The sequence below is a fragment of the Anabas testudineus genome, chromosome 17, assembly GCF_900324465.2.
Source record: "Anabas testudineus chromosome 17, fAnaTes1.2, whole genome shotgun sequence".
Classification (NCBI taxonomy): Eukaryota; Metazoa; Chordata; class Actinopteri; order Anabantiformes; family Anabantidae; genus Anabas; species Anabas testudineus.
Genome location: NC_046626.1, coordinates 10,621,147 through 10,640,802, shown reverse-complemented (window position 1 = coordinate 10,640,802; position 19,656 = coordinate 10,621,147). Strand labels below are relative to the sequence as shown.

The window sequence follows — 19,656 nt, the reverse complement described above, 5'->3', positions numbered from 1 at the left end:
TCAGACGTCGCTCACGTTAGCTAGAGTTATTCCGCCTCAATCAATCAGTAGTAGCTGACATGTGTGTCCTATTGTTGACACAGAAGCTGACACAGGAGCACTCCCACTCCCTGTGAGTGCTACTAAAGCACTCGCATTAATCATGCTGGTCAAAGAAATACCAAATGTCAGTAACACGAAAGTAAGTTGTTGATTAAAGGAATAGATTATTTTATTAGCTGGTCTTAAAACAATGTTGAGGGTCCATGCAACAGTAGATTATGATCACTATAACTGACTCTACAACACACGGTGGATTAAATGTATCTGAATCTCGACTGCATGCATTAACCCTTTGGATATATTCTATTTCTTAGTACATTTTTTGACAACAACAATGTCCATTATGATTCAAAGTTGTAAACGTTTACTTTTTATTGGCACTGTCGACACTTCACTAGGTAAAAGAACTGTGTTGGGATCAGGACTCTTGGCTGGGTTAGGGCTGTGGAAGTACCTCTTCTCCTGAGCACCTTTTTCCACTGCAGGAATTTCTGTGCGGAGCACCCCTCCCTTAGGTCTGTCAGGAACAGTGTGTACCTACGTTTGGTAATTGATAATGCAGCCCAGGCAGCCCTAGCCCTGGTCAGTGGAGCGTGAACCAGCCTGAGAGGCAGAAAAGGCTGAAGAGCATCGAGGTGAAGCTCAGCCCTCGCACTCTTCGTTTAGGGTATGAGAGAGAGCAAGAGAGAGAGAGACAGAGAGAGAGAGAGAGAGAGAGAGAGAGGAAAGGAGGGAGTGCAGGAGGTGAGAGCCAAGTGAGGTAGAAGAAACAGAATCCATTCACACTGACAGGATAAACAGAGGCTTTTCATTTGTTTACATTTACATTCTAAAGAAATGCTCACTATTTGAAATATATATTCAAGAATGGGCTAATCAAAACTGTCCATTATGCCTTCTTTCCGACAAAACCGTATGCAAAAGCCAAAAACCCCGCGACTACCGAGTGCTTATGTTATAAAATTACCACTAAGGAGTCTGATAAAAAGGATCATTTAGTGGGGAGAGGGTGCCATTTGCTGCCTCTCGAATAGAGGAGTTATTCAGAAAGATGGTGAGTGGAGACCAGGTGGAGCGATGACTAGGCCTCAGCAGCGAGCAGGACGAGAGCCAAGTGACTGATAGACACAAAATGTAGAGCGTGGTCTTGTGTGGAGTGTGTGTGGGGGGGTGGGGGTGCTCGTGTGGGGGCGTTGGGGGGGGGGGGGGGGGGGGGGGGTAGAGATTTCTATCTAGCTCTGTATATAAACACCAAGGCTTTGAACTCAAGCCGCAGCCGCAGAATCCGATTTTAATCAAACACACTTGTGTGTTTACAAATTAGTTTGATGAGTAAATCTGGTTGGATTCATCGACCTTAGATTTTAGATCCTAACACTAATCTGTGATTATACAGTATATTTGAAATATATTCACTGATGCTATTAAATATATTGATGCGTATACACAACCTAAACAATATTTATTTATGTACCATACAACTTTCTAAACTAATTAACAAACCAAACTATCAGAGATGTTTGTATTCATGCTAATAATCCTACTTAAAACTTGATGACAAGTCTTACACCATGTTAACACAACAAATAGATATATGTGTAATACACTGCTGAAAAAATTAGAGGAACACTTTTTAATCAGAAAGTTCTGGGATATTAATCTGGGCAGTTAAGTAGCAGAGAGGGTTGTTAATCCGTTTCAGCTGCTTTGGTGTTAATGAAAGGAACAACAGGTGAACTAGAGGGGCAACAATGAGACGACCCCCAAAACAGGAATCCAGGTTTGGGGTTATTCACTAGTTGTCCAGATGTGGCATTAGTTCCGACACAGGTCTTGTTATACCTGAGTGTTTCAACAGCGTGTGGTGGTACTACAGTATTTGAGACTACAGTTTTTGTAATTCCTACATAAATACCGGCATTTGAACTTACAGTAGACCTCCTTCTAGCTGGAATTTATGAAACCAGGTAAAGACATAAGCTCACACTCGTACATGCACATTCAGACACAGTTTTATTACAGCTGATGTCTTTCTTCTGTCCAAAAACATTATCTCTTGTGGCACACGAAGAGTGATGATAGAGGGATGTCAGTGCACAGGACAGAAATGATAGAATGAGCAGGAAATTGCCAAGTGTCTTGGCTAATTGACAGGCCGTGTGTGTGTGTGTGTGTGTGTGTGTGTGTGTGTGTGTGTGTGTGTGTGTGTGTGTGTGTGTGTGTGTGTGTGTGTGTGTTCAGGTGTACTGGAGCTGAAGGATGAAACCGACTGTGCAGATGGGCCAGAATGATCGCAATGCTCGACCAATTTGATTCTAAATGGTTTCATTGAATGAATAACGTGAATTTCATAAACAGTTATGAGTTCAGTTTCTTTATTGCGTATGTACAGTCCTTTTTTCTTCTGTAGCAGATCTACATTTGCAGTCTGCTTGTGCTGGCAAAGTGACAGCTTTATGGGTTGCAAGCATGCTTCTTTCCTGCCTGCACAGTTTAGTTATTTCATGGGTTACCATGACATCACAGACAGCAGGGGAGTGTATCAAGGGGGTGTCACAATAAATCTGATGAAAGTAATTTTAAGTTATATTGTAAAGATACTTTATACTTTTAAGCAAGAAGAAGGATACCACTCTTCTTAAAACAAATTCCCTGCAGTTAGTGAAGTTAATTGCCATTCCTAAAAAATGCAGAGTGAAAAAGCTTTGGAACTGAGTTAACTACTGCATCCAGTGCATCCCAAGGTTGGCCCACTTTGTGCTTCCATATTCTACCTAGGAAGCCAAAATTATTCAGTTGAACACTGGACTGTATCCAACACGATTGGTGTCCGCACTCATGCCAGACTCTTGGTGACTGATGATTCTGGCACAAATGTACCCTGAGTCCTGCTAACTAGAGCTGATCCTCAGCCCAAGTCCACTCCCTCAAATCTTAGACAAATCGGGCAGACATATTTTGGCCAAAGCTGGCTCATATTTGGGCCGTTCTGTGCCAGAATATGGCTGAGTGCTGCTCGGCCTCAACTCAGCTGGCTACCTGGCTACTTATGAGAGCGGGAGTTGTACAGTACAACTACTATTTAAACATGGATTATGTGCAAAGTAATTGTTTTTATTTTGTGCCTCATGCTTCCTGAAATTATTTGTAATAATGAGCTGACTATAAATAGCTGTCACTGGAATATTAGGCGTATAAACAAGTGCTTCTCTCGTAGCCTGCTTGGTATACTCTTGATGAATTAGGGAAAATAATCAATATGGCTACACAATAATAACAATAGCATCACTTTTGCAGTGCAGTCCGCACTGCACCTAATTCTTACATTTCTGCTGAACGGTCGATAGTAAGAGGAAATTTGTCAAACTAGTGGCTTCTGCTAATTTCACTGTGCAGTCATTATTAGCAAAGCAGACTCTGCCTGTTCTACTACCTCTGTCTGACTGCAGGGTTACATTATCCTTATGTAAACACATACAGTTGTGGCTGTAATCCTTTTGAAATATTGAAATATGCTGATTTTGTGTTTGTGTACCCTGCAGCTCCCTCCATAGTTCCCATCATGCACCAGATCAGCTCCACCATGAACAGCTTCACACTGTCATGGCCACAACCAGAACAACCCAACGGCATCATTTTGGACTATGAGCTGCGTTACTATGAGAAGGTAAGCTAAATGTGTCATTTTCTTTTCATGTGAATCTGTGAAACACACCTATACACATGTGTTTAAAGACACATTTAAAGCTCCCAGCAAATCTCCACTCTCCTGGATATCACTGAGCAGAGCCCCCCCGGGTTGATAATACGTTCTTTCACTCTGTTTACTCCATCTCTCCAACTGTTCTTTGGTTGCTGCTGCTGATGAAGTGAATAGGTTGACCTCTGCTCCAGGCCCACTCTGCACAGTGCAGCAACCTGTCCCGCTGTGAAAACGCATTGCGTCTTGGGGGTGTCACATCGACCCGTCTGCTCGCACACAATACGTCTGCTTTATTAAGTCGCCAGCCCTACCCCACAGTGCCTATGCTGCTCCGGTATTGACCTGTAGGCTTTTCCCAAGGCCTTAGACATAATGATACACAGAGATGGGAGACTCTAGCTTTTTGTTTGGGCCCTTGTTTGTTCTCCTAAAGCTGATCGATAGGTATAGCAAGGTTGGTCATGCACGTTTCTTTTTCCCCAGTCTTTGTCATCTGAAGCTTTCTGTGAGACTTGGTACACTCTCACCCATGTTCTGCTTTCTAATAAAAGACAAAAATCAATAGAGTTTTATAAATGTTTTTTGCTGTTTCTGTTGAGTTATTTATTTCACACAAATTTGGCTTCATTTTGGCTAAGGTTCCTGGATCAATATTCATAACCCCACCTAAGAATAGAGTTTGTCACATTTAGCATTTTCTATCAAGGAGAACAACAATCATGTTTTTCAATGATGTTTGCAGCTGGAAACTCAGTTATCCAATAATAGCTGCATTGCTCGCTGTTTTCCCCTCTGGCATTGCACAGGTCATGAAATTGAATCCGATTGCCATGGCCCTGAGAAACCTTATCTGCCAGACAGCTTAGTGTCGTGTAAATAACACTTATACAGCCTCCCATTAGTTCATGAATATCAATGAAACCTAATCCTATTGATGTTTATGTAGCGTGTCCTCACACAAAGAGATGAGCATGGTGTAATCACAAATTAGTGAATTAACAAGGACAAGATTGCTAATTGCACTGGGACGATTCAGGTGACAAGAGAGGTTGCACTCTATGCTGTCTACCTCTGTCTTAATGTACCTTCATATTCTACTGTACGTATTACTGTCTGGCTAGGAAATGTAGCACTATGCGAGTGCAAGTAAGACACAGAAGGTGAGTCAGAGTGATTGCTTTGTGACACACTGGGCCGTGGAGATGAGATTTCCAAATCAATGGTCCGCTTTTCACACTGTATTTTGGCTCTGACGAGGCTTTTTATAGGCTCCAAACAGACTTTTCTTCAGCCAGCTACTGCTGTCCAAAGTGTCACTGTAGGTTTGGGTGGCACTGTTTTTTGTGCCCGATTAAGCACAAAAAAAAGCAGGTGGTTAAATGTAACCTCCCTACTTCTTAAAAGTGATATGCATTAATGATTAGAAGTCTGCATCATTTCTCTGTGTCACACACCTCAGCCTGGGCTACCTGCATGCATGTTTAGCCTACTTGTTGCATACGGAGAAGCAGATACTTAAATTGCACGGAGCTATCACTGCTGGGTCAGGCCACCCAGCTCTGATTGATTCCCTGAATGCTTGAGAGGTTCAGAAAATCTGGAAGTTCTACTCTGCCGTAAAGTGATGATGTGGCCTTTTAGTCATAAAAGGCAATTATGAAGGGATTACTCTCCCCATGTCTATCACACACTCCCCTGCACACTCCAGCTTTACTCAGCACCGTGGGTAAGTTACAGGCTGGATAATGCAATCATGAAAAATGGGCTTTTTTATATAAAAATGGCCTTGCTATACTCACTTCCTTTTTCATGCATCTCTCCGATGTCTGCATTAATCTGAGAGTAGTCACACTGTTATGGTTCTAGTGTTGATTGTCTCAGCGTGCCTGGCATAGTCATAGCCCAGCAGAGAGCTGTCTCTCTGTACACAGGAAGCCTCCCATACTCATTTACAATGGCAGCTTCTCCGGCACTCTCACAGTGCCGCTCTCGCACTTTGTGTTGAGTAATGTTGCAAAATAAATTCCTGCTTTTTTCACAACCATGTCATAACAATACAGTTTATGCACAAGTTGAATTCATGTTGGCTAAGTCATCATTTTTTTAAAGAAGAATTTGAAGAAATGTTTTTCCCTGTTTTGATTGAGGTTGAGTGTTTTTTGTTTAGTTTTGATTTGCGTGTTTGCATTTTTTTTTTTTTTTTTTTTTATGGAGACAAAAAAAAATTGGGAGAAACAGGATAATGTTGGACGGATGGTTTTAAAATGGGGACATTATTCCCTTCCCTGAATGCTGGGCCTCCATCATGACCTGTGCCATCGCAAGTAAACATACTGCAGCTTCACTCACGTGTCACAGCAAATTAAAGCCACTTTTCATTCTGCCCATTTGCTTATTAGGTCCAATTAAAGCCCAAATAGATAATATGTAAAGTTAAATTATAACCCACAATGTTCATTCTGCTAAACCAATGCTATATGCTTATTATGTAAAGTAAGGTTATTTGTTTACCTAAAATAATGATCTTGTAGTTAGATAGTTTTTTTAATAAAATGACTATAATAGCTAATAATCTAATAATGAGATGGGTCGTAGTTAAACCAAAGAGAAATTAAACCATGTAAAAGAAAATTATAACAGATACTATTAGTTTTTTCTTTCCACTCTTTAGGCTATGGTCTGAATAGATACTGTAATCAGCATTATTTTGAAGATGTGTGTCTGCAAAACATCCACAATCTACCAAAAGTCTTACATTTACAGTGGCTGTTTAGGCAGAGGCATGAGTGGCATGAGGGAAGGAGGTGGTAATAACTCACAAAGACGGCATTTTGACAGCTTCACCTGAAAACTCCAGCGAGAGCTGAAGGCTTCACTCCCACCTTCTCATTACAGAGTAAGTGGTCCCAGGACCCTGTAAATTGGGAAGCAAGATGAAATGAGTTAAAGGTTTGCAGAGTAAAAAAGTAGGATACCACGCTCCTGTTCTTTCCATTTTTCTCATACCTTTTTTCCTCTGGTTGACTGAAATTTTGGGGAGGGTGGAAATAACTCAGCATAGCGGAGGTCAGGCCCTCCATTAAAGCTGGAGCAGAGCAGCCACTGGCTCTGGTTACTGATGGTTCTGTGAGTGAGTGTGTGTGTGAGTATGTGTGTGTGTGAGCTTGTGTCACTGTTTGCATCTGAGCGTCAGCAGCAGTTCAGGTATATCCGATGTGGATGAGGGCAGTACTGTCATGCTGCAATGTGAGGAAAAAGCATCTACAAGTTTCCACCAGACCCCGCAGCATACGGACCGTTGCACCATCTGCATTTTTGGCACTCTGAAATCTTGCTTGTACCTGACATACAATTAGCAATTTCTCACAAGCGAAGCCAGGAGAAAGTATTTATTATTCTTTTCTTCTCCCCCTGCCAACCTTCACAGTCAACCACAACAGTTCTGTAGACATACACACAGATGTTGTGCCAACAAGTTTAGATTTTTAATGGAACGTGTAAAAAAAAAAAAACAAACTTGTGCAGCACTCCCTCAGTCCCCTAGCTGGGGTATTCACATTTCCTTCTTCAGACTCTCTTCTCCAGGTGCAGGGAGTTATTTCAAAATGAGGTGACTGCAAAGAAAAATAAAACAAACCAAAAGAGCAGAAGCAAATATACTGTAAACAAAGTGATTGTTCCCGTCTCTCTTCTCTCTTATCATGTTCGTACTTACCTGTGACTTTGCAGGATCACGCTGTTTTTGTTAATATGTGGTGATTAAATGACTTTTAACATCATATTAATGTCTTTCTTCCTCAATAGGATTAAGGGACTTTTTATGGCCTTTATTATTTACCATTATTATCAGATTTTATCACCATTGTAGTTCTATACAAAATAATTAGCATTGTCTTTTCAGATTAGAATTCATGTGGTAATAGTAATTATTTGCATTTGATTTAAATTGTTAGCCCATAATTCCCTTCTCCTTTATTTTTTTTCTTTACCTAAGGCGCTACATTTTAATCAGTAACATTAATAGGAGATATTTCTTTGGTTCATTTGCACTATACAAACATAATATTAAAATGTTCTCTCTCATACGCCGCACTCTCGCTCCTTTGTGTGTGTCTGTTATTTGCATGCATGCATGTGAGCCTGTGAAGAGGACACATGGTATCCCACCATGTCTGTCCCTGTGCCAGGTGGCCATGCTGTCCATTTTGGGTGGTTGGCTTTTATTTATTTATTTATTTATTTTAAAACACAGACACACAAATACCATCCCACGCGCACACACACACACACACATCGAGTGAAGTCAAGTTTATTTTTATAGTCCAATATCACATATAAAGGCTCTGTGACCTTTACAGGCCCACAACAGTAATGGTTTTTGACTGGAAATCTCACCCATAAAACCTTACAAAATAAGAGGGGAAAAAATGGAAGTAAATGGCAGAGAGGAAATTCAAAGAGAGGAGCTCCTCTCTGCAGTCCCGTGGCAGCACAGAGGCAATTGGTAGGAAATTGTCAATTACAAATAAATGAAGTGAAAGTTTTGGCAGGTAAAAAAAAAAAAGTATTGGATCTACAGCAACTCAGCAACATTAAGATCCAAGAGATCCAATGTTAATGCAGTAAATCTGCTACACGTAACTAGCTATGTATGTTGGGGGAACAGATGGGAATAAATTCTGCAGCTTCCAACTGAATTTAATGTAAAAGGTGTGAGTGTGCTGGAACACCGTATACACTAACAGCATTTCTTAGGATGACCTTTTTTGTGATGTTTGTCGAGTCATTGTGCTGAATGCTGTGGAGACTAAACTCCCCACAGTGCTTCCTGTCTGTCACCCCTGGCAATGCTTTTGATTGGCTGCTCTACCATCTGTCTTCCCACCTGCAACCCTGTCTTTATTTAGCAAGTTAGGGTGTGGTCCTCCTAATCCCCATTTGACTGGCAGCAGGAGAGGACCTCTCGTGGCTGGAAGTCCCTCCTGGCACGGCCTTTCATTGGCTATCCTCTAACCTGCTGGAGTGCCAAATGCCATCTCATTTTAAAGCGGCAGATGTGTGTGTGTGTGTGTGTGTGTGTGTGTGTGTAGGTGCGTGTATGTGTGTGTCACATAATCCCCATTTGACTGGCAACGTGAAAGGGCCATTCCTAGCTGGTGCTCCCTCGAGGGATGCTCCCCATTGGCAGTTGGCCATCTGTCAGCTCACCTGTCCTCCATTCAAACTCAACAGATGGGGGTGTGGTCCTGAGAAATGCAAAGTGTGATAGCAAGAGTAGGCAAATCCCGACCCCAAACGGTCCGTGTGCACTCAACCGTGTCTTAAACCAGATGAATAGGTGACTGGTGTCGGGGCTCCATGCCTCCTGTTTTAAAAACACACGAGCTGCTGCTTTAATGTGAAGGGGGCCTCCGGATTTTACAGTATTTGTATGCAGGGCATCGGAGAAATGACATATTGTGTGATCCAATGGACAAAAGGTCTGTGATATGTTTAAACTCTCTAAACCAGTTAGATCCATTTATAAACATCTCTTTCCTCTCAGAGATAAAATGAAAGCCTGTTGGTTTTACGCTCTCCCATCTCAAGCCCAAACATTTGTCTTCATCAAGCCCAGAGTGTCCAATAAGAGCTAATGTGATTGCACTCATCATTGTGTGGGGGGGGCAGATTTCATAGCAATGTTTACCTCGTCTGCTTGATGACGGAGCAACCGGAATGATTCAATTACACCAATCAGATTGGATAATGATTTCGATGTGGGTTGCCTCTGCCTGGAGTTTCTTATCGCTTCCTGCCATCATCTTCTATCCTCCTCCTCCCTCCCTCCCTTGCTTTCTCCTTGCCTGTCTACTTTTTCCATTCCACACCATCAACTCAGATTTTGTAGTCATGTTTGCCCCGAGCAGTCATACAGTTTATGCATTATAGGATGTACTGCGGCATTAAATAATACTGTATTTACCAAGTTTAAAACATAGCCTGCCTCTGTTTACACTGTTTTACTGACACAGGGAATTTTGTCCCTCACTTTCAACTGCCCCCTCCCTCTCTACAGTATGTCTGCACCTAGCTATCAGCAGTCTGTAGCAGTGGGTGTAGTGTAGGTGCAGTCTTATTTTCTGGCTGTCATATTCACTCTGGGTTATGGGAAGGTGACAGGCCTAAGTAATTACTGATCCCCATTGCAGAGACCTCCAGCAAACCCTAAACTACACTGCAGCAGACAGCCTGACTGGCTCTCGTAAGTGTGCAGAGAGAAAGACTGAGATGCAGGATCTGGATGGCTGGTACCACGGTCCACTCGATGCATTTATGTAATAGATGGATATAGTGTATGTATGCATATGTGCAAATTATATCCATACATACATGAGTGTGAAAATAACCTTTCACATGATCTAAGAAGACAATTAAAAAAAAACTGTGCATAAAAAGAAGTCAAATAGAACAGGGATTGCACCAAGGATTTTTATAGCATTTCCCTTTAGTGAAAAAATAAAACACTATCTGTGGGTGAAAATTGGCCTGCTGTCATATTAAAAAGCAACCTAAACAAGAGGATTTAATGTTTTAACTTCTGGCAGTAATTAAACTGCCCATAAAGCACATCTGATGAGACAAACATGTCATTACTGTTCAGAAGTAGCCATTTCTCTTTGTAATTTGCAGGAATTGATTGGCTTTAATTACCATAGTGCGTATGCGCATTGTTGTGTGAATGGGCAATATTGTGCATTTGTGTATTTGTTGTACTTGCGTTCTGTTGATGCTGACCAACTGGATGAGTATCACTATTTCCTGAATATACAAGGTTTGTTAATCCACTGTTGGATTTCTGCTACCAACACTCTTTTTGATTGCACTTCCTAACTGTGTGATTTAACACTTTCTCACTGACGTTCTCTAAGTAAGTTGTCTCTAACCTTGTCTGTGTGTTTGCTGCTCCTTGAAGGACCACTCAGAGATGAACTCCACCATCCTCCGGAGCCAAACTAACACCGCTCGTGTGGAGGGCCTTCGGTCGGGTACAGTCTACGTGGTACAGGTGCGAGCACGGACTGTGGCTGGCTTTGGCAAATACAGCAGCAAGATGTGCTTCCAAACCCTCACAGATGGTAAGGATTGGCGAGCCAGGAGAAACAGCTCTCTCCGTCTCTCTCTATTTTCTCTCTCTCTCACACACACACACACACATACAACCTAATGCTTTCTAACACTCTTGTCTCTCTTTGTATTTGTTGTTGTATTTTTATTATTAGTAAGTGAGATAGAGGGGAACTGCAATGTTTGATTGCACTTCTATATCTACAGCAAAATTAATTTTGTTCATGGTCAGGTTTGAGTGTGTGTGTGGGTGCTTTGAATATGTAAAATGTTGAGTGTCTTTTGTTTGTGCAACTAACTGTGCTTGATCCAAAATGCTTAGCTAATTGGTTTTTCACCCACCCCTTCTGTTGCTGAAGAGCCGTCCCAGAATGCGTAGCTGTGATTAGTGGTTGATGAGATTAATTTTTTTGCCATGGGAGGGGTGGGTAGTATCGTTGGAGAAGGAAGGGGCTGAAGAGGGGCTGGAACACCTGCTACGCTGGCAAGGTTGTGGAACTATGTTTGTTAGTGTAAGTGCAAGGAGGTGTGCGTGCAGAGATTTGGTAATGGCGCCACTGCACGTCGTGCAGCCGTTTGTGTAGTTCAGCTTCCTAACCGTGCCAGGCAGCAGAATTAGTGCTAAAATGAACACAGCACGATTCTGTCTGGATGGGTTGAACGTTTGACTGCATATGTGTAACGTTCACAAGATTCGCCAAAGTGCTGCCTTATTTTGCCTTGCTGTTACGCACATGTGGCCACAGTTCATAATGTCTCAAAGACAGCCGTGACATTTCCACATTGTATTGTGTTAATGAAAATGATAAGAATGAATGGGACACTGATGATCTTGAGGGAAAGAGGATAGGAGGGATAATGATGATGACGAAGGTTATCAGTGCGGCTGTTTACCTGTACAGATCAGATGTAGTTGCACAGTCATGGCCACCCTCCTCCCTCACAAATTCTCACGAATTTCGCTTCCCCTCCGACACAAATGCATAAATGCACATACGAGCGCACGCTTCTCGCTCGCTCAAACACAAACGCTGTTTACGGTTCATTCGCTGGCTCTCTGCCATAGCACGACATTCGTCAAGGCAATTAGCAGCAGACGCCAGAGAACTGCTGACAATCACACCCACGGCTTCACCTTCTGCCCCTCCACCAGTCTGCTCTCTCCATGTCAAACTAGTCCACCGTCTCATGGAGACACTACCTCGCCTTCCAATCACTTCTCCCTGTCCATGTTTTTTCTCAAAGGATGTAATCTCCTTCGCCTTCCTGTCAGCGCCTCCATACACCCCCCGAAAGCTGTCCTTTTGCCACCTCTTCAAACATAAGCACTTGCACAGGCAGTGCAAACCTGACTGATGTGTGTGATGTGATGTGTCGATCAGTAAGGTGACTGATATCACAGTCCTCTAGTTTTCTGAACGACTGAAACTTCGGGAACTAACTGATTGTAATAGGAGCCTATTTACTGCAAGAACAGGTAACTGTGCGAGTTGTGACTGTCAGAGGAAATCGCTATTCTCATATGGGTGAAGGAATGATTCATTTGAACTTTTCACGCCTAATATGCATCAAAAGAGAGCTGAGAGACTACCTGGACACCTGAGTAGCTGGAGCATCACACAGTTTGCTTGATACTTGACGCTTGATAAATGTGCAACTTAAAAGAGTGAGCAATTCCTGTCACATTTCGTTTCCTTATATATCCCAGCTCTTGCACAGCTCCAAAAATGCATTAGTTCTCCCTTTATCGCTTTAATCCAATAGGCCTATTCTACACAGGGGATTGGATTTAGAAGCTGTTGATTTGCCTGCAGCATGCTAAATCATGCATTGCTTTAACTGCAGTGTGTGCTGGTACCAAAGTCGCGGGAAGACAGGCACACAAAAGGATAACTGAGGATTTTGCTGTGTAGCATTTCTAGGCAGGCATTTAGGCTATCTAGGCTGTCTTGTGAACTACCAGCAGCCTATCCTGGCTCTGTACATTAAACATGCTTGGGCATGATTGGCAATGGATGAGTTCCTTCTCAGCACCTGTGAAACAATATTCCGAAGTGCATTTTCATGTCCATTCATTTCTGACAGGTGTGGCAACAGAGAATTTCTTACCGGGAGTTTTATGCGTCTCTCTCACTGTCTGTCTCTCTTGTGGTTTATCAAACACAAGCTGTCAGTGTCGCCAAAGCTCACTGGATTTCAGTCAGCACCTCTCAAAAGAGAGATCTATATGTTGTCTTTATCCAGTGGGACACCCAGTCTAACCACTATGCTCTGCCTGTTTTTCTCCCTGTTTCTTCTTTTACCTTCACACACGGACATCTTCAAATAAATACAGTCATGCTCCTTAAGCTCTACCCAAGACAGTCTCAATGTCTGCCTATCTGCCTTTCTCTTTGTGTTACTCAGATGACTTCAAGTCAGAACTGAGGGAACAGCTTCCTCTGATAGCAGGGTCAGCAGCAGCAGGAGTAGTCTTCATTGTTTCCCTTGTTGCCATCTCCATCGTGTGCAGCAGGTAACCACATTTTCCTTTCTCTATCTGTCATAGTACATGCAAAGGCTTCTTTTCTACATGTGTTGCCAACAATAAAATCTAAAATGTAGCTTCTTTTTCAACCTGGAGAACAACATCTAGCCTGCCTTTGTAATTTTAATGTTTTAAGTTTCTTTATATTTATATGTAAACTGTAATTCATCTGTAACCATGTGTTTTTTTGCATCATAGTGTCGTGATAGGTGCCACATGCCCTAGTTAGTTTAAAATATGTACTATGTGAGCTCCTTCTACATAGATAGTGTTTGTGCCCACATCATTATTAATAGCAACTGAGTTTATAGAAAGGCAAACTCATTTAACATATTTGAAATGTAACATTTAAGTCCACAGAAAGCATAACTCCTACTTTGCCCTGTTAACTTGCTTACGTCAAGCCAATTTAATTTTGCAGCACTTTGTCATGCTGTCACATTCCTATCATGCTCCGCTTTAGATATATAAAAGTCAAATTTTCTGCAGAGCTGTGTGCAACTTTGAGCAACTAAAGTGTTCATCAAACGGGCCAGGCTCTTTTGATGCTGACGCAGAGGAGACAGATGAAAAGCAGAGAGATCCTATCAAGGTCTAATTAAAAATCAGCTCATTTTCATAAACTTCATTTGCCTTTGCTAACCCTTTGCAGCTGATTCAATTTCAGCCACGTCATTTTCAGACCATACAGAGAAACATGAACAGTAATAAGGCCTCGTTTGCACTTGCTTTCATCCTGTCATCTCTCTCTCTCTCTCTCTTTCAATGTTCATTCCTCCCGCAGGAAAAGGGCATACACCAAAGAGGCGGTGTACAGCGACAAGTTGCAACATTACAGCACAGGAAGAGGTGAGGCCCACTGTCATACATATGACTCCTATAAGCTTGTGGTTAGTTTTCGGTCAGTATGATTATCCATGCCTGTATTTCTTTTGATGCAGTTCCAGATGTAATTGTATAAACACATCCTATGGTTAAAATGAGAGGATTTAGAGAATTGTGCTTCTTTTTCAGCACTCTGTCACATTTTATTTATATTTGCTACCACTCCATTTTCTTCTGTATCCAGCCCACTGCTGCTGTCATTTCATGTGTGCTATACAACAAATGTGAAAAGCTGGTATTCTTCTATACCAAATTAATGAAAATGAGGTAAGGTAAAAGAGAAATTACCTCAGGTGGAAGGCGTCTGTGGATGTAAATGACATTTTGCTTTATGCAGCGACACTGACTGACAGTTATTTCTTTGGGCTGTGCGATAGCCGTGACTGAGTCATGTTTTAAGGCATCCCTTGGCACCGACTGATGTGGAGAAGGAGTCTAGAGGGACACACACATGCTGTATACTCTCAGACGCACACATACCCACAAAAGAGTGTGATTGAGCTTCATACCTCTATGTACTGCCCAACCAAAAGTCTGAAAATGGCTTCACCTGAGGGGATAGAGCTTTGTTGAGCCTGACACAGCAAAGTGTTTCAACACGGTGTCACAGCTACAGCAGTGGCAGCCATGGCTCATTAAAACTGCTGTGAGCAGGAGAGTCAGTTTTTGTCACAGGCTATCTGCAGGAAAAGCCAAATGTAGTTAACATAAAAATAAACAAGAAGATCAGAAACACAGAAAGTGATTTAGAGCGAAGTGGAAATAAGATTCCGATAAGGGATCTATCCTATTCATAGGTTTTATTCGTTCAACCTTCACACCGCCAACACTCATGAAGTAATCCCCCAGCCCAAGATGCATTGTTGTCTTCCAGCCTTTCTAGATTTGACTGACAGTTTTCTAATTACAGTATTCAACGCAACAATAAAATAGCATGACACAGCCAATTGTTTTGGGTGAATCTCCCAAAATGCGTTGCCGGCATTCACCCAGCTGCCTACTGTTCCAGCTGTTGCCACACGCAGTCAGGTGACGTGTCCTCATTTCCAGCTCGCTTCATGCGACGGATGTCAAGTGGGACGCAGCTCGTACTGTAAAATCAGTAGTGCAGGCGGATGGTCATGGTTATGAAAATCAGACCTTTAACATTACAACCAGACACTGGGTGGGATGTCATAACAAGCAAATTGGAACAAACGCATGAACACACACATCATTTCCACAGATGATTCAAGTGCTGCTTGTGTTGCTTAGAGAAATAACCTCCCTCAGACTCGAGTGTTTTATTTTTTTTTCTTTCGTTTTTTTTTTAATTGCCCACATAAACATCAGTGTCATCGCTGCTCATTCTTACATATTATCACACAACTCACTGCCTCTTAGCATTTACAGTTTTTCTCAGCAAATCCATTCCTTCTTTACTCTATTCACACACCAATAACCTGTCAACATCAGCTAATTAACAGGCAGACATTTCTAAGCACTGCATGTTTACTATATGCCCTAATGCTTCTCTGCATATGACTATCAACATATCTTTAATCACTTATGTTCGAACCCTGTTTTGTCACTTTGTAGCTTCAGCTGTTGTTTGTGCTTCAGCATCTGGTGCTCGCTCTCAATGAGAATAGGATTCGAAAGAGCATTTAGCAGATCTAGTTACGTTTAGACATCAAATAGGTTGATACCTCAGTTATTTCTTGTCTTTTACCACTGCAAACCACATTCAGATGTTAATTTAGAGACTCGGCTTTGTCATAAAGACAACTAATAAGCATCTGTGACGTCTGTCTTCTCCCTCCTTCAGCATCCTCAATATTATATGTCACAGGGTTTTTGCTGATCAGAGTTTTATATTTAACAAAGTGAATACATGCAGAAGGCACCACATGACTCATAAACCCACACAAACATTTGCTTCCTGTACCGATGTGACTGTTAATCCCGTACAATTTTTAGATTCCCTCTCTGATTTCCATACTAATAAGCCACAGTGTGTGTCTCACAAAATGATTTTCTGACATCAAACGGAGTATAATTAGTTTCTGTTTAGGAAGTAAACTCAACTCATTATATTCACAGAACCACAGAATAAATTAGTGTGCTTCTCGGACGAACATGAAATGGGAATGCATTCGCTATAGGCGTACAGTGTCCTGCAAGTGTTTACGTTAATTTCTCAAAGTGGATAATCACATAAAACATTGCTATTCAGTGAAATTGCTAAATTACAATTATTGTCAGGCAAAAGAAATTAGAAGAAATTATCTTGCCTTGGTGAAAGACTAACGTATGAAAGAGTTCCTTTAACTTAAAAAGATGGGCATTTATGAAGCTACTATTTCACTTACTAACACTGCTGTTTGTTTCCAGGCAATATGTAAATTCCCTACTGTAGGACCACTAATTTGATTATACCCAAAGCCAGTAATAGATTAATGTAAGCATTACTGCTCTACAGTTGATTTGTGGATACATTAGGGCCATTCAGTAAATGAACAGGGCAGACTAATAGCAGGGTAAATGCTGGACATTGGTGAAAATAACATGGTTAAGTGCATTGGAGTAAACTATAATTTATAATGCTGATCAACTAAAGACTCTTAACTGTTTGAGTAATTGTACCATATCACATGGGTTTCGAGATTTATGATCTAAATTTAGTGAATTAATATGTTTGTCCATTCTGTTATCTACTGTAATTGTGAAAGATATGAAATTATTATATGTGTTCTGTGCCTGTGAGTCATTGCAGCTGCCACGCTTTCCCTCCCAACAGGCTTGTTTTAGATGTTTGATGAAAATAGAAATAGATATGTTTGCTTCAAACACTCACATGAAATATTAAAGAATGAATCTATTTTTTATCCACTGGCCATAAAACAATACGTCCAGTTAACCAGGTCTGCACCAGAGGGAGGGAGAAGGATAAACTGTTTGTATTCTAAATCATACATGAAAGTGGACTCTGGACTTAGGATTTGTGTGTGAATATTCACTGGAGGTTCCTATATGCTTGTTATTGTACTGTATGTGCCTCCCTGCTGAGATTTTGAGTTCCACCCAGTGGTGCTGCTGAGTGAGCGCCTTGGCGACACTTGCAAACCTTCAGATGGATTAACTTAAATCCAATCTGTATGGAATCTCTAATGAGCAATTACATTTGCACAGACAGAGTTCAAGGCAATTAGTGCAGTAACTAGAATCAGCTTCTAGTCAAAAGGGAGGTGAGGCGCCTTGATCCCTCCAAGACCAGACCTCATCCTCCTCCTGTCTCTTGAGACCCCTCTTTCTCTATGTGGCTTATGCAAATGAGCAGGCACAAATTGACTTGATGGAGATTGGTTTATTCCAATCATGGTTGCCAAGGTTTTGACTAAACAGCTCTGAGAAAAAGGGGTTGCCCTTGGGCGTCACTGTAGAAATGATGATTTGACGCCTGTTTGCTTGCTGTAATGTCCATCTTGTGGCACTGTGTATTGAATTTGTTTACAAGTCGTTTTCGGCAGTTCTCCCCACCCAATCTGTCGACACAGAAAATCTGTTCTCCGTTCAGAGACATCTCCAGTCTGTGAACTGAGTTCACCTATTGCAGAATTGCATAAAGAGCTAGTTGAGAGCACAGTGGTTTTATCTCTTTATGAGCTCCTATAGGGAAAGGCTGCTGGGAAATTGGTTCTCCCACTATCAAAGAGCAGAGACTGCTAGGGTAAGGGATAAAAGGGTGAAAAAACTGTCTACATTTACGTTTTCTGTATACCCTCATGTCGCTCTGCACCTCTTCATCTTTCTCTCTCTCTCTCTATCTCTGTTTTTTTTTTTCTGGTTTGTTTCCTCCTTCCAAGCACTGAATCATCAAACCTCCATTTTGTTGTCTGCTCTACTCGGAACTGAGGCTGTTCCTGTAATGATCCACCTACAGTGTACTATTTAAAGCATTCAATACATGTTAATATTCATTTACATTTTGTAGTACTCTCCCTGTCTCTAAGGAGGACCATAAAGCAAATTGAGTTCTCATCATTTACAACTGGTAAAAGCTTGTAGTGATTGTAAGTAATACTGTGTCACACTGTGATTTAAGCAGCAGCTTGAAGGTCAATTGCATTCATCCATCGTTAACACAAGACATTAGCCAAAGTAAAACAGTTTCTTCTTCTGGAAAGCTCATTGAGGACTTTGGTTGTTCTAGAACTCTCTTTGCGAGCCGACATGTCTAACTGCCCCTCCCCACTGGGCTGCCCGACCCACTTCTCAGGCTCCCCAGGGATGAAGATCTACATTGATCCCTTTACCTACGAAGACCCTAACGAAGCCGTTCGTGAATTCGCCAAGGAGATTGATGTCTCCACTGTGAAGATCGAGGAGGTCATTGGTGCAGGTATGGTGAATAAGTATTATTATTTATAGAATAATCAGTGCACATGTAAACATGATGATTTTTTTTTATTTATTGATTTATTTATTTATCATATCTGCATGCTTGCGAGCTAACAAGTTTAATTCTGAATCTCTTCAAGGTTGAAAAGCCCAGCCCTTTTGGCAACAACATCAGATGGGTACATGTCAAGGGCCTATGTCAATTGCACTAGCTGCATATAGGCCAGTTACCCTGGGACCTTATGGCATTAGAAATAACTCAAGCCTTGCGGCCTGGTCCCAGTGCTTCTCTGTTTTTGGATCCTATTAGTGTTGCTCTCGAACACGTTCCATCTTCCATATATTTTTTTTTCCCAGTTACATTACCTTTAAACTGGTAAACATACAGTTTTTGTCTTAGTTTAGAATGAGCTCTCGTGTATTTTTCAAATGTCTGTTAAAGTGGAAGAACTGGCATTTTGGGGTTAATAGCTCTGAAATAAATCCTGAGCAACTGGAGGGTAGGATAGTTTGAGGGTAATATGGCTGTCTATTTCCAATGTGTTTGCTTAGTTGGGACCTAACACACCTTTTTAAAGCAGATAGTGCATGCTGACACCATATGCGTTGGATCATACAGAGGCCAAAATACCTCTAGTAATGAGACTGGGCCTTTAATAGTTCCTGTGGACTGGCCTACTCAGCAAGCTAGGTGTGAAGAAGTGACAGAGATAGGATAGGGGTAAGGACTAGCTAATTAAAGATTTCCGTTTTTGTTGATTTCACTGTGTGGTGTCTCTGCAGGACTCAAAGGTGGTGATAATTAATCAAATGGGTTCCAGATATTTACCAGATAGTGCTTGCCTCTTATTTTTTGATTGGGGAATATGAACACACTTGGCTGGCTGTGAGTCAGTGGAGCCACACTGTTAAGACCATCTTCAAGGAGCAACATTAGAGGATTATTGAACAACACACAGCATGCTTGATATAAACTAAATAGAGATCTATAATAGCAATTTTGGGTAATATG

At 41.6% G+C, this 19,656-nt stretch overlaps 1 protein-coding gene across 3 annotated transcripts in view; it reads left to right on the top strand.

The window, feature by feature from the left end:
* LOC113171390 (ephrin type-B receptor 1-B) overlaps positions 1 to 19,656 on the top strand; it is a 133,651-nt gene that overhangs the window by 93,313 nt on the left and 20,682 nt on the right. For 2 of the 3 annotated variants that reach the window (XR_003299701.1, XM_026373717.1), the window contains exons 6-10: positions 3,585 to 3,709; positions 10,701 to 10,863; positions 13,259 to 13,367; positions 14,164 to 14,228; positions 18,457 to 18,645. Coding sequence is in view for 2 of the 3 variants with exons in the window: in XM_026373717.1 (XP_026229502.1) it covers positions 3,585 to 3,709; positions 10,701 to 10,863; positions 13,259 to 13,367; positions 14,164 to 14,228; positions 18,457 to 18,645 (651 nt within the window). In the remaining variant the exon portion in view is untranslated. The remainder of the gene's footprint in view (positions 1 to 3,584; positions 3,710 to 10,700; positions 10,864 to 13,258; positions 13,368 to 14,163; positions 14,229 to 18,456; positions 18,646 to 19,656) is intronic. The other variant, XM_026373718.1, reaches the window with a different exon arrangement.